The sequence below is a fragment of the Chiloscyllium plagiosum genome, unplaced genomic scaffold (genome assembly GCF_037043375.1).
Source record: "Chiloscyllium plagiosum isolate Xiang-an unplaced genomic scaffold, Cpla_swu_hap1 HiC_scaffold_2, whole genome shotgun sequence".
In the NCBI taxonomy this organism is placed as follows: domain Eukaryota; kingdom Metazoa; phylum Chordata; class Chondrichthyes; order Orectolobiformes; family Hemiscylliidae; genus Chiloscyllium; species Chiloscyllium plagiosum.
Genome location: NW_028270140.1, coordinates 79,422,160 through 79,435,900, shown reverse-complemented (window position 1 = coordinate 79,435,900; position 13,741 = coordinate 79,422,160). Strand labels below are relative to the sequence as shown.

Here is a 13,741-nt window from a genome sequence, read left to right as displayed (position 1 = left end):
AGAATCTTACCATCAGCCCAGTACTCTTTATTCCTGTTGCTTCTTCCAATGTGAATCACCTCACACTTTTCTGCATTAAACTCCATTTGCTACCTCTCAGCCCAGCTTTGCAGCCTATCTGTGTCCCGCTGTAACCTGCAACATCCTTCTGCACTATCCACAACTCCACCGACCTTAGTGTGAAATGCAAATTTATTAATCCATCCTCCTACGCTCTCATCTAGGTCATTTATAAAAATGACAAACAGCAGTGGCCCCCAAACAGCCACTTGCTGTGCACCACGAGTTATTGAACTCCAGGATGAAAATTTCCCAACAACCATCACCCTCTGTCTTCTTTCAGCTAGCCAATTTCTGATCCAAACTGCAAAATCACCCTCAATCCCATGCCTCCGTATTTTGTACAATAGCCTACCATGGCATTTATGTGGCAAGAGACTATAGGATGTTACGCATTAGAGGGCTCAGGGCATCCTCTGACAAGAATAGAGGAAAGAGTTATAACATGCAAGTAACTAGGAAGGCAAATGGACTGTTAATCTTTACTACAAGAGAGACGGAGTAGAAAGCAGGAAAGCTATAACTGTACAGAGCACTTTTGAGAACACAACTGGTGCACTGCAGATGGCTTATGTCTCCTTACTGAAGGAGAGATATATGTGTACCAAAAGTACTTCAGGAAAGGTTCACTCGGTTGATTCTGGTAATGAGGAGCTGACTAATGAAGAAAGATTAAGCAGATCAGATACGTACTTAGTGGAGCTGAAAAGAATAGAAGATGATCTTATGGAAACACAATATTCTGAAGAGAGCTGAACCATGGTGAAACTCTAGTAAGGCCATATTGTTTATGTTTCGAAGTCAAAAAACTTCACTTCCAAAAGATCCCTACACTGAGTTAGTTCAACGTAATAAATACAAAAATGTAACAGAACAAAATGTTTCAATTTCTCGTTAGAGCAATTGATTCTGCAACATTAGGCAACTTCAAATTTAGGGAAACTTGTACATATTTTTTCAGTGATATATTTATAGTGCTGGCTAACAAGATTATCCTTTCATTAAGGGGTAACTGCAGTTTGCTTTCAAGGCTACTGGAGAATTTGTACAAACAAGCAACAAGATTAGTCTCTAATGGACAAATATTTGCCTGCAGCTTCACATATCACAATGAATTATCAATTTTCCATATAACCCTTGAGGCTGTATATTACAATTGCCCTCAGTGTATTTATTTTTATGCTATGCATCATTCAGAAGCAGCAGTCATAAATATGACCCAGCATGGATAAATAAACACAACATACATTTGTACTTGTCATCATCAAGACCCTAGAGGGAGAGTTAAAGTACAGCTAAAGGTCAATATTTCCTGCCTCCTGACAGAACAAAGGGCATAACAAGTGAGCTAACAAAAGTCATTAGATAAGCAATTGGAAGGGCAATACTAACTCTTTACCTTCTGGTTTTAAAAGTGAAATGGATCCCCATGATATTTTAATGATTTTTTAATCAGAACTTTTGTGCTATTATAGAAAGATTAAAAACCTGGAATATATACATGCTTCAAAACAACTGAGCTACTTGTGAAATGTAACAACTGCCATTTTGCAAGAAAATATGGCTGTCAATTTTACACACTCTGCCAAACTAACTATAATGAGAGATTGACCAATTGACATGTTGAGGTAGTGTTTGGCAAAAGGTAAAGAAATTGCCAAGAGATGAAGAGAGATCTCTGTTCCTGAAATCTTTTCTGTCCACCTAAATAAACAGATGGGAAATCAGTTTAATATTTCAGCTGAAAGACATTAGCTTCAACAATACAGTACCCCTTCTGCAGACTTTACAGAACAGTGAAGTGTTAACCTAGATTCCGTAATTAAGTCCTGCTGAGAAGCTTGAACTTATAGACTTGTGGCTCAGCGGTATATATAGGCTCCCACTGAAGGAAACCAACACTTAAGTATTAGAACATAGAACATAGAACAATACAGCACAGAACAGGCCCTTCGGCCCACGATGTTGTGCCGAACTTCTAACCTAGATTAAGTACCCATCCATGTACCTATCCAAATGCCGCTTAAAGGTCGCCAATGATTCCGACTCTACCACTCCCACGGGCAGCGCATTCCATGCCCCTACCACTCTCTGGGTAAAGAACCCACCCCTGACATCTCCCCTATACCTTCCACCCTTCACCTTAAATTTATGTCCCCTTGTAACACTCTGTTGTACCCGGGGAAAAAGTTTCTGACTGTCTACTCTATCTATTCCTCTGATCATCTTATAAACCTCTATCAAGTCACCCCTCATCCTTCGCCGTTCCAACGAGAAAAGGCCGAGAACTCTCAACCTATCCTCGTACGACTTCCTCTCCATTCCAGGCAACATCCTGGTAAATCTTCTCTGCACCCTCTCCAAAGCTTCCACATCTTTCCTAAAGTGAGGCGACCAGAACTGCACACAGTACTCCAACTGTGGCCTAACCAAAGTCCTGTACAGCTGCAACATCACTTCACGACTCTTGAATTCAATCCCTCTGCTAATGAACGATAATACTCCATAGGCCTTCTTACAAACTCTATCCACCTGAGGGCAACCTTCAAAGATCTATGTACATAGACCCCAAGATCCCTCTGTTCCTCCACCTGACTAAGAACCCTACCATTAACCCTGTATTCCGCATTCTTATTTGTTCTTCCAAAATGGACAACCTCACACTTGGCAGGGTTGAACTCCATCTGCCACTCCTCAGCCCAGCTCTGCATCATATCTAAGTCCCTCTGCAGCCGACAACAGCCCTCCTCACTGTCCACAACTCCACCTATCTTCGTATCATCTGCAAATTTACTGACCCACCCTTCGACTCCCTCATCTAAGTCATTAATAAAAATTACAAACAGCAGAGGACCCAGAACTGATCCCTGCGGAACTCCACTTGTAACTGGGCTCCAGGCTGAATATTTACCATCTACCACCACTCTCTGCCTTCGACCGGTTAGCCAGTTTTCTATCTATTCTTGTTAAATAACTGCACCTTACTGAGCTGGTGGTAGATTAGCTTAATTATGAAACCAAAAACAAAGGCTTTTCTTGAAGCTCAATGCTCAAGGAGTCACATTGCTGTTGGTCCACAGCAGTGTTATGGTAGCCAGCCTTTTGACTCTGACTCTCTTCCATAATCTTAGATCCCTTCCACACACAATAAGGCACCACATGTTAGTCCCAGGTAGCCTTCTTTCCAACCAGATCTTTGTTTGCTTCACTGCTAGATTCCGATGGGGTCAAATATGTTCATAAAAGTGTAGCCATCATAAGTTATTTCCATTTGCAGTTTTAATTCAAATCTGTTCTCTTTGCCTATATTCTTGGTGCTCATTCACTTTGCTTCTAATTAGATGTTCACAGATGTCTGCCTTGCCATGGCTTGCTTTGTCTTACATTTTTGCACTTTACTGCCTCATTCGGAACATACAAGCCCACAGTACTTTTGTCTTGCCTTGCTGCATATAGCACACAAAAAGTCAAACAGTTTATCTTGGCTGTCAGTAGGCCAAAAAGGTTGAAATGTTATTGTATGACAGTGTACTACACTAGTGCCACACCTAGAATACATCACAAAAACAAAACTTGCTTCAACCAAACAGAAATGTCTCAACCACTAAGGGGAGTAGAGTCATACAGACATAAAAATGAACAGCACAGAAACAGACCCTTCAGTTCAACTCGTCCATGCCGATCAGATATCCGAAATGAATCTACTCCCATTTGCCAGCATTTGGCCCATATCCCTCTAAACTCTTCATATTGATATACCCATCCTTTTAAATATTGTACTAGCCCCACCACTTCCTCTGACAGCTCATTCCATACATGCAGCACCCTCTGCATGTAAACATTTCCCCCTTAAGTCCCTTTTAAATCTTACCCCACTCACCTTAAGTTTTGGACTCCGCCCACTGCAGGAAAAGATCTTGCCTATTTACCCTACCAATTTATCATTCCCCTCATGATTTTATAAACCTCTATAAAGTCACCTCTCAGCCTCCGACATTCCAGGAAAACCAGCCCCACCCTAATCAGCCTCTCCCTATAGCTCAAACCCTCTAACCCTGGCAACATTCTTGGAATTTTTTTCTGAACCCTTTCAAATTTCACAATATCTTTCCTATAGCAGGGAGACCAGAATTGCACGCAGTATTCCAAAAGTGGCCTAACTAATGTCCTGCACAGCCCATGACCTCCCAACTCCTCCACTCAATGCATTGACCAATAAAGGCAAGCTTAATAAACATCTTCTTCACTATCCTACCGACCTGCAACTCAACTTTCAAGGAACTATGAACTTGGACTCCAAGGTCTCATTGTTCAGCAACACTCCCCAGGACCTCACCATTAACTGTATAAATCCTACCCTGATTTTCCTTTCCAAAATGTTATCGAGTTGGAAATTGGGGTCATCTTTAAAACTGAATTATTTTAATATTAATATTTAATATTCTGTGCAGCTGATGTGTCACAGCAGTAACAAAACAGAAGCTGCTCGAAAAGTTCATCAGGTCTGGCAGCATCTGTGAAGAGAAATCAAAGTTAACATTTCAGGTCCGGTAACCCTTCATCAGAACTCAGTTACAACCGTAATTAGCTTTCGACAAATGTAAACAGATCTCTTATGAAAATAAAGGTTATAAGAATCACTGAGGTCAAAACTGATGTCAAAGATTTATTGGACACTATCAATCATTGTTCATGAAAAACTCCCTTTTTCCCCTTAGAAAGAATGGTAAACTATCAGGTGAGGCCTGTCAAGGGGTCACTAGAATTCATGGCATCATGGGAAGCTGCCCATGGTCTTTGGCTGAGAGGGTTCAGACAGGTGATTGACCCAGCACAGATAGCCAGCCGCTAAAATAAGAGATTTCAACAGAGGTAAATGGGGATAACAACAGAGAGACAGAGAGAGAGAGAGAGAGAGAGGATCCAGGGAAACAAGCCATCATCATCTTCGGAGAATATCAGGAGTTCCCCTACATCAGCCCAAGGGAAGAACAACAACTCCACGACAGAAGGCACAATCATTCCAAAACTCAAGGATTCCTCTTTTCTACAGAATATCTTTGGGATCAGTAAAGTGTTCTTATCTGTCATGGGCTGCATTTTTAATTATCTATATTTAAACTGCTTCTTTTTAACAAACTCAAAGAACTTCCTGAAAATTGCTTACAAATGCTTGACTGCCTATTTCAGGTAACCCCTGAAAATCAACAGTAGTCCGCAGTCGGTCAAGGGGGACTGTCATCAGTCAGAGTGCCTCACTACAGTCAGTCAAGGGCAGTGTCTGACCTCAGCCCAGAGGCTTTGACATGGTCAGTCAGCCACTAGAAGCAGTCAGGGTTCCATATCATCGCAGTCTGAGGATTGGGCCATGACCAGACCTCTAGATCCAGTGTGACGAGGGAGAGAATTCATAGTAAGTTAGTTGGGAGCTGCACAAGAGCAGTCAGGGCTGTTGTTCCAATTTCCAATTGGTCAAGGGGCTAGTTGATAGACCGTCCTGTGGATTTGGTCACTAAACGTCAAGGCAGATTGTTAAGTTGTACTGGGCAAGTTGGGGAAGTCAAAGTGAAAATTGCAGGCAGTATGATGGATATATCATAGAATCCCTACAGTGTGGAAAAAGGCCCTTTGGCCCCGCAAATCCACACTGACCCTCCAAAGATTAACCCACTCAGACCCATTCTCCAACATTTACCTCTGACTAATGCACCTAACCTACACATCCCTGAACACTGTGGGCAGTTTAGCATAGCCAATTCACCTAACTTGCACATCTTTGGATAGTGGGAAAAAACTGGAGCACCCAGAGGAAACCCACGCAGACATGGGAAGAACATGCAAACTCCAGACAGGCAGTCGCCCAAGGCTGGAATCGAACCCGAGTTGCTAGCACTATGAAGTGGCATTGCTAACCACTGAGCTATTGTTGCCGCACCTGAACCATCCTAATTTATGTCGGACACAATAGTTATGATGGAGGAAACTCAATTTATAAGGATGGGAGACAATAATACACAGGAAGATACCGAGAACATATTGATTGGGAGAGGGGTTCAAAAAGAATCACTGCTACCCTGGCTTTGACACAGGGCACAATTCCTCACTACTGATGGTGTGGCTAAGCTATAGGCCTATGGCTCAGGGGTAATGTTGGAAGATGAAGGCAAGTGAGAGAGTTGGGTAGGAACCCACAACAAGAAGTTGGAAAGGATCATGAAGGTTTGATCGTGGGAAACCTAAACAAATATAATGTACCTGTGACACTCTGCAAAAAGTGACCTGTGTTTTCTTCTATCTTCATGCAAATTGCAAGTGAATATTGGAGGAAACACAGTCGCTGCAATCGCACCCAAAGTGCTTAGGATGCAGATGCTTCTTGTGAGCAATGTAAGGCCCTTCCAGATGCAGCTGCATGAATTTGACACCTACACAATACAGGCTAAAGACCTCTCTAATCATTGAAAACTACAGTGAGCCAGTATGTGCAATACAAATCCTGTTCCCGAGTAATCTCGATTATGACATTGATTTTTACAAATTGCTTCTAGTCATAAAAATACAGAAACAAAGAAAACAGGAGCAGGAGTAGGCCATTCAGCCCACTCAAACCTGCTCCTCCATTCAATACGATCATGGCTACTTATCCAATTCAGGATTCTATTCTTGTTCTCCCTCCCCAAACTTTTTGATCCATTCAGCTCTGAGAACTATAACTAACTCCTTCTTGAAAATGGTTTGGTTTCAACCACTTCCTGTGACAGAGAATTCCACAGAATCACTACTCTCTGAATGAAGAGATTTGTCCTCATCTCAGTCCTAAATGGCCGAACTAGGTGTACAACTGGGTCATCTCTGTAAAGCAGAGATAATCACAGGCAACCATAGAAATATCACCTGCAAGCCATGATTCATAAGAACAATCCAAGATCTCTAACGCTGTACAAAGGCAGGGAGCTGGTTACCTCTCACCTTGAACAGTAAGCTTTTGCCTACACCCTCTTTCATGCAATGCTGTTTTTTTCTTGGATGATGTGGGGATTGGAATTGGGTGAACAAGATTTCAATAATTCTACATGCTTATAATCTCCTACTGCATTTGTGTGACACAGTTTCTGCTGCATATATCAGAATAAGGTCCACTAAGGGAAAGGTTAATCTACAGGAATTTCATAGCATTCCTTGTCCTGCTATATCGATATTGCCAACCTGCCATCTGTGTTTGAGACACATGCTGATGCTCATCCTACTAAGGATGTGTTATGTTTCTGATACTTACCACACAGATTCATTGGAACATTGAGCAATGGATCCAGCCACTGCAGAGACTATTGTCACTGTAGCAATGGTGCACCAAATGTGCAGATAGATTGAATAGGACCAAATATGCCGACAAGCCCAGGACTGGCAGCAACCGCTAGCACCAAGAGCCACTACTTGAAGATGTCACAGGTGAAGGTCTCTTTAGGAAGTACAGGAGGCTCATATCCTTTCATCCTCAATGCCATTTCCTCCAGGTGAGGGAGGTGCACTGAAGCCAGAGATGAATGACAGTTCTGGAGCACCTTCACAAAACTGTCTCAGCTGCTGGATGAGTCACGTGAAGTCAGGGGGTGAGTGACAATCGTGTCTAAGTAATGACTAGGGCGACAGCTGCACTGGCTGCTTCCAAGGATCCGGAGAGGATCTCTATGGGAGATCTCTGTGGGAACTCTTTGTCCTCAGCCCAAAAATGTATCAAGGCTGTTAGCGATGCAATTTGTGCCAGATCACAACACTCCATCTTGTTTCACCGTAGGGCAGTGCTGCAGCCCGGGCAATAGGCTTCATCAACATCCCTAACTTCCCTGAGGTGGGGAACACGTCATGTTGAGAGTGCAATCTTGTAAATGTGGTCGATTTCTTCAGCAGAACACAGGTTTTATTGCCTTAATCGCAAGTCATCTGTGACAATTTGTACAACATCTTAGATGTCTGGGAGCTGACACGATGCCCATATTTTTGAGAACTCATAAGTTCTTACTTCAGTTCAAGCACTGGATACCTTACAAGGCTCGTTACTGGGAGACAAGGGCTACACCCTGCAATTATGGCTGATGACTTGGTTACGCAACTCCCTGGCTGAGACTAAATGTAGCTCCAAAGCAGCCAATTCATTCACCAGGGAAATTAGGGGGCAAACTGTTAGCATCTTGGAAGTAGGGTTTTGACAGGTCTGAGGGGGCTTTGCAATACATTCCAGACAGACCTGAGCTATAGAGAGAGGCTGAATAGGCTGGGGCTGTTTTCCCTGGAGCGTCGGAGGCTGAGGGGTGACCTTATAGAGGTTAACAAAATTATGAGGGGCATGGATAGGATAAATAGGCAAAGTCTTTTCTCTGGAGTCGGGGAGTCCAGAACTAGAGGGCATAGGTTTAGGGTGAGAGGGGAAAGATATAAAAGAGACCTAAGGGGCAACTTTTTCACGCAGAAGGTGGTACGTGTATGGAATGAGCTGCCAGAGGATGTGGTGGAGGCTGGCAAAATTGCAACATTTAAGAGGCATTTGGTTGGGTATATGAATAGGAAGGGTTTGGAGGGATATGGGCTGGGTGCTGGCAGGTGGGACTAGATTGGGTTGGGATATCTGGTCGGCATGGATGGGTTGGACTGAAGGGTCTGTTTCCATGCTGTACATCTCTATGACTCTATGACCTGCACGCTGTGCTGTGCGTGATCAGCACAGAGAGAGTGGGGATGTGATGGATGCTGAAAAGCTGGGTGATTGACAGCAGCCTTCTAAGGAGTAAGCCTCGGGGCTCAATTGAAACAAACAAAAACAGAAATTGTTGGAGAATGTCAGCAGGTCTGGCAGCATCTGGGGAGAGCAGGATTAATGTCTTGAGTCCAGTGACTCTTCTTAGAACTTAATTGACACCTGCCTCTGATAGATGTGAGCTGGCTGAAATGATATTCACGGACTGTAAACTCGTTGTTCATCAAAGGACAACGTTCCTCCCCCAGCAAACACAGTTTATTTTGAGTTTGATTTTTTCCTTTGCGTTTCCTGTTGTTCAATAAAAGTTAATGTTTTCAATTATTTGAAGACGTTTCAACATGTGATGTTCCCATAGTATACAATAACAAGATGTTATACTGTGCTGGGTATTAGTACTTCCTCAGCTAGGTTCAACATGGTATGGTACTAAGGACAGATAACCTTTGTAGTTTAAGTCTTACACTACAGTTACAGTAATAGTTAATCAGACAAGTGATATAAAGTAGCAATGCACTTATGAATGTGAGATCCTATTTTCAATGAATTGTCACATGTGCCACCCGTATGCCTCAGAAGCAGTTCTTTTCTGTTTCCCTCCCATTACATGCACTGTGAGGGATCTTTGTGACTGGCAGTGACTGACTTGATATATGGCTGACCCTTAAATGTGGCGATGGTGGTGGAAGTTGCATTAGGCCTTGGGAGTGGCAAATCTTTCTATCATTGGTGAGTGTACAATAGCAAGAGTACAGTGTCACAGGAGCAGACATAATACTGACAGCAGTGGAAAATTGTGTAAAATAACTCACCAGATTAATCTCCCTGAAACTGCCACTTGGGTATTATTCAGTCTAGTGTTTTGTATTCTGACCCATGTTTTTAAAATATCAACTTTATTAAGCTCACTTGGGACTGAATTGTTGCACTGCAACAAATGAAATTATCATAGGCCATAAAAAAAAGGAACAGGAGTAAGTCATTCGTTTCCTTGAGCCTGCTCCACCATTCAAAAAGATCATGACTAATGCAACATTAATCATTTCCACTTTCCTGCTCTTTTCCCCCAAAATCCTTGATTCTCCTACTGAAGAATCTATCTAAATCACCCTTAAATACACACAGGGACTCTGCCCTCATAGCTCTCTGTGTCCAGGAGTTCCAAAGACTCACAACTCTTTGAAAGAAGAAATTTCTTCTCATCTCTGTCTTAAATTGGTGCCCCTTCATACTAAGACTATGCCTTTTGATCCCATCCTCTCAGCATTTACCTTGTCAAGCCCCTTAAAAATCTGACATGTTTCAATGAGATCACTTCTCATTTTTCTAATCCCTAGTGAGTAGAGTCACAACTTGTTTCGTCTTTGCTAGCAAGTTTTAAGAAGATTTGTAGCTCAGGTTGAGGTTCTGGATGTAGGTTTGCTCGCTGAGCTGGAAAGTTCATTTTCAGATGTTTCGTCATCGTACTAGGTAATATCTTCAGTGAGCCTCTGGACGAAGCACTGCTGGCGTTTCCTGCTTTCTATTTATATGTTTGGGTTTCCTTGGGTTGGTGATGTCATTTCTTATTCTTCTTCTCGGGGGTGGTAAATGGGATCCAAGTCAATGTGTTGTTGATAGAGTTCCGTTTGGAATGCCATGCTTCTAGGAATTCTCATGCATGTCTCTGTTTGGCTTGTCCTAGGATGGATGTGTTGTACTAGTCAAAGTTGTGTCCTTCCTTATCTGTATTTGCTCAAAAGACTATCCCTCCATACCAGAGATCATACCTTCTCTGACTGCCTCCATTGAAGTGGTAGCTTTCCTTAAATCAGGGGTAAAAGGTGTTCACAATACTCCAGATGTGTTCTCACTAACAACTTGTACAGTTGCAGTAAGGCTTCCCTACTATCATACTCCAATCCTCTTGGAATAATAACCATTATTCCATTAGCCTTCCTGATTATCTGCTACACCTTGTGCTAGCTTTGTTGCTGGCAAACAAATGAACCTCATCTTCTAATTCTCATCAATGTTAGCTTCCATATTTAATACAACCTCAATAAAGATGGCACCACAATGCCATTACTTTTGTTTCTTGTAATACCTATTATGCCCATTTAAAGAATGATCTTTTCACCTTGTGGATTATCACATTAAATTTATCTTGGACAATCATCCCTAAGTCACAAAATAACTTTGAGAAATTTGCATAAGACTATTGTTACTATTAATCCACAGGACAATGGAGAGGCTGAGAAAACAGTGAAAATCATTAAAATGCTAATGTTAAGAAGAGGGATTGGGACTTAGCCATGCTGAATTATAGAGCAACAACATTGTTTTCCAACAGCATTGCTTTGAGTCAAAGGTTGAAAAAACAAATTCCATTGTTGAAACAGAACCTAAAGCTAAATATACATCAGATGATCATGACAGAATAAGAAGTGAAAACCATAGCTATGTTGGTACCAGGTCAAAAGGTATGGATCAGAGATCAAGGGTCTTAAGACTGGGTGCTTAAACAAGTTAAACAACGATCACCCAATATCCACTTGGAATGTTGAATAAAAACAGAAAAAGCTTTAATAGCATTGGAGGCAGTAAGAATAAATGAGTTTGAATATCACAAACTCTTAGACAAAAGCATAAAAATTAAATTAATTGACTCACAGAATGGTGTCGATGAACCAGTTGTACACCATTACTCTTGATTAACAGTGACAGGAAAAGACCCGGCTGAGCTCTAAAGGCACTGCAAAGGCTTAACCTGTGAAGCTAGGAGTTTGGCGGAAAATGCTGGGAATGTAAATAGCTTAGGGAGATAGATCAAGAAAATACTTTAAACAATATATTAGAAGTTGTAATTATACTTGGGGGAGAGATATACAAACAAAATAGTGATCTGCATGATGTTGTAACAGTATCATCATGTGCAGTTTGAAAAGAGAGATAGAATAGTTTGTACAAGAGACAGATGTATTTACTTGGAAATAAAGGATGGATTACAGTATAAGTAAATGAGCCATGGAGAAACCTACCAGAGTCAGATCTTAGTCAAGGTATCCAAATATTATTCAAAGTGGCGATAAACAACAGGGGATGCCTAAGGCACGAGGGTTGAACAGGGTAATGGTCCACGGCATTGCCTACCCTTACAGAATTGATGTAATTCTGCATAACACCACAAAATATTTGAATTCCTTGACCTAAACACTGAAATGGTACAATCAAAACAAACCCAGATTACTGACTCTTTTCTCATAAGTTAAATTTTGGAACTGTCATTGCCTCCTCTCTATACACTCTCAAGACAATAGTGGATGATATCACAAATAGAACCTGACAAGGCAATAAAGTGACCTTTTTTAATCAGTATCTTATTTTTCCTTGCCCTTTTTATTGCACCTCAGCAATGTGCTGACACTTTCATAGATTCATCTGCAATAACCCATAAATCTCATGGACTTTCTCCTGCCTGAAAAGTTCCAAGCAATCATCACCCTAGCTTCTGCTTTGAAATCAATTTTCTATCCAACACTTTCCACTGTCACCTATTCCATAACTGTTTACAGCAATACAAGTCACCTTAACAACTCAGATCGTTTTCTGAATTGCTTTCATTGAAACATGATATGGTATCCCATGGTCTGTATTCACCCCATTTGTACTTTCAGCTGGATTGCGAGACTGATGGCAAAATTAGAGCAGAAGTGTATTTACAGGATTGATGTATACGTAGTTGTTCAGGTGTCATGTTCACAAGCTTGTTGTTAAAAGAGAGAGCTTAGCCAGAATAAAAAAAAGCTCCAATGATAACTATCACTAGTGATGGCTATTTAAACAGTGCATTCCTCTTGTAAGGAGAGAACACAAGCACACATGACAAGGTGATGTTTCCTGTCTTATGGACTAGAAACCATTACATTGAAGTGTGGCCTAACAAGAAACCAGTTAGTGCTCCACAATTCAAGCCTTTACTATCGGCATCAAGTCCCAGTCACATAAGCGAAAGCCAATCTGCAATCTTCCTGCAGGTCTCGTGCTCAGCTGTTCAAATGAGCAGGTTACAATTGGAACCAAAGAGGAAGGCAATAGGTTCAAGAGAAGAAACAGGTCTCACTTTAAGAATTCTACCCCACAACTACCCTCAAAGGTTTGATCAGACAATGGAAATTCCAATTAGCTCCATAGATTTTAAAGGGATATGAGTTTTTTTCTTTAAATCGATGAAAGGAATAGATTCTGGATTCTTTGTTTGGTTTATATAGTGCAGGGAGAATTAAGGAGTAGCATAATAAAGGTTTTAAAAGGGCCAAAAATGCAGAGGAGGTAGATTTGTTTCAGGTCTTTCAAAAGGAACTGAATGAACTCAAGTTTGATTTTTAAAAAATGGGTCCAGCAATCACCTAATGTTAACAATTACTTCCATCCTCTGGAGTTTGCTTGGTTACACCTTTGGTTGTAAAGGATATTTCCAGAATTTATTGATCAAAGATTTTTTTTCCCTCTCTTTTCCTTTGTTGCTATTCCAAGGAGATTGTGTGACTGAGGAGTGGATTGATGTGCACAAAGACTAAACCTTGCCTGCAAAGGTCAGACTGGATGGATCAGTGATCTTTTTTGTATGTTCGGAATTAATAGGCAGCATCAACTTTCAATGTAAATTGACCTGCCTGTATTTATTTCCATACAGATTTGATGCTTGAACTGAAGTCATTAGCTCTGATGGTTTTTGTCTGTCAAACAGCAAATAGCCTTTTCTTTTAAAGGGTGACATCATGCCTTACATCTATTGTGTTAAGGGCCAATATATGAGCCAATTTGGAAGCAAATACTATTGTTTCGTTTAGGGAGGGAGAAAATACAGAAAACAGCTGGTCACAGTGGCATGAATTTGTGTGGTACCACCTCCAGCTTAATGACAAAGATGAATTTGCTATTTAATGT

General features: G+C 41.3%; 1 protein-coding gene across 2 annotated transcripts in view; it reads left to right on the top strand.

The window, feature by feature from the left end:
* gramd2b (GRAM domain containing 2B) overlaps positions 1-13,741 on the top strand; it is a 180,839-nt gene that overhangs the window by 41,592 nt on the left and 125,506 nt on the right. Inside the window, exon 1 of one of the 2 annotated variants that reach the window (XM_087998056.1) lies at positions 13,340-13,386. The exons of the other annotated variant lie outside the window; for it this stretch is intronic. Coding sequence (XP_087854182.1) covers positions 13,355-13,386 — 32 coding nt within the window. The 5' untranslated portion in view covers positions 13,340-13,354. Of the gene's footprint in view, positions 1-13,339; positions 13,387-13,741 lie in introns of those variants that run through there. 2 annotated transcript variants of the gene reach the window in all.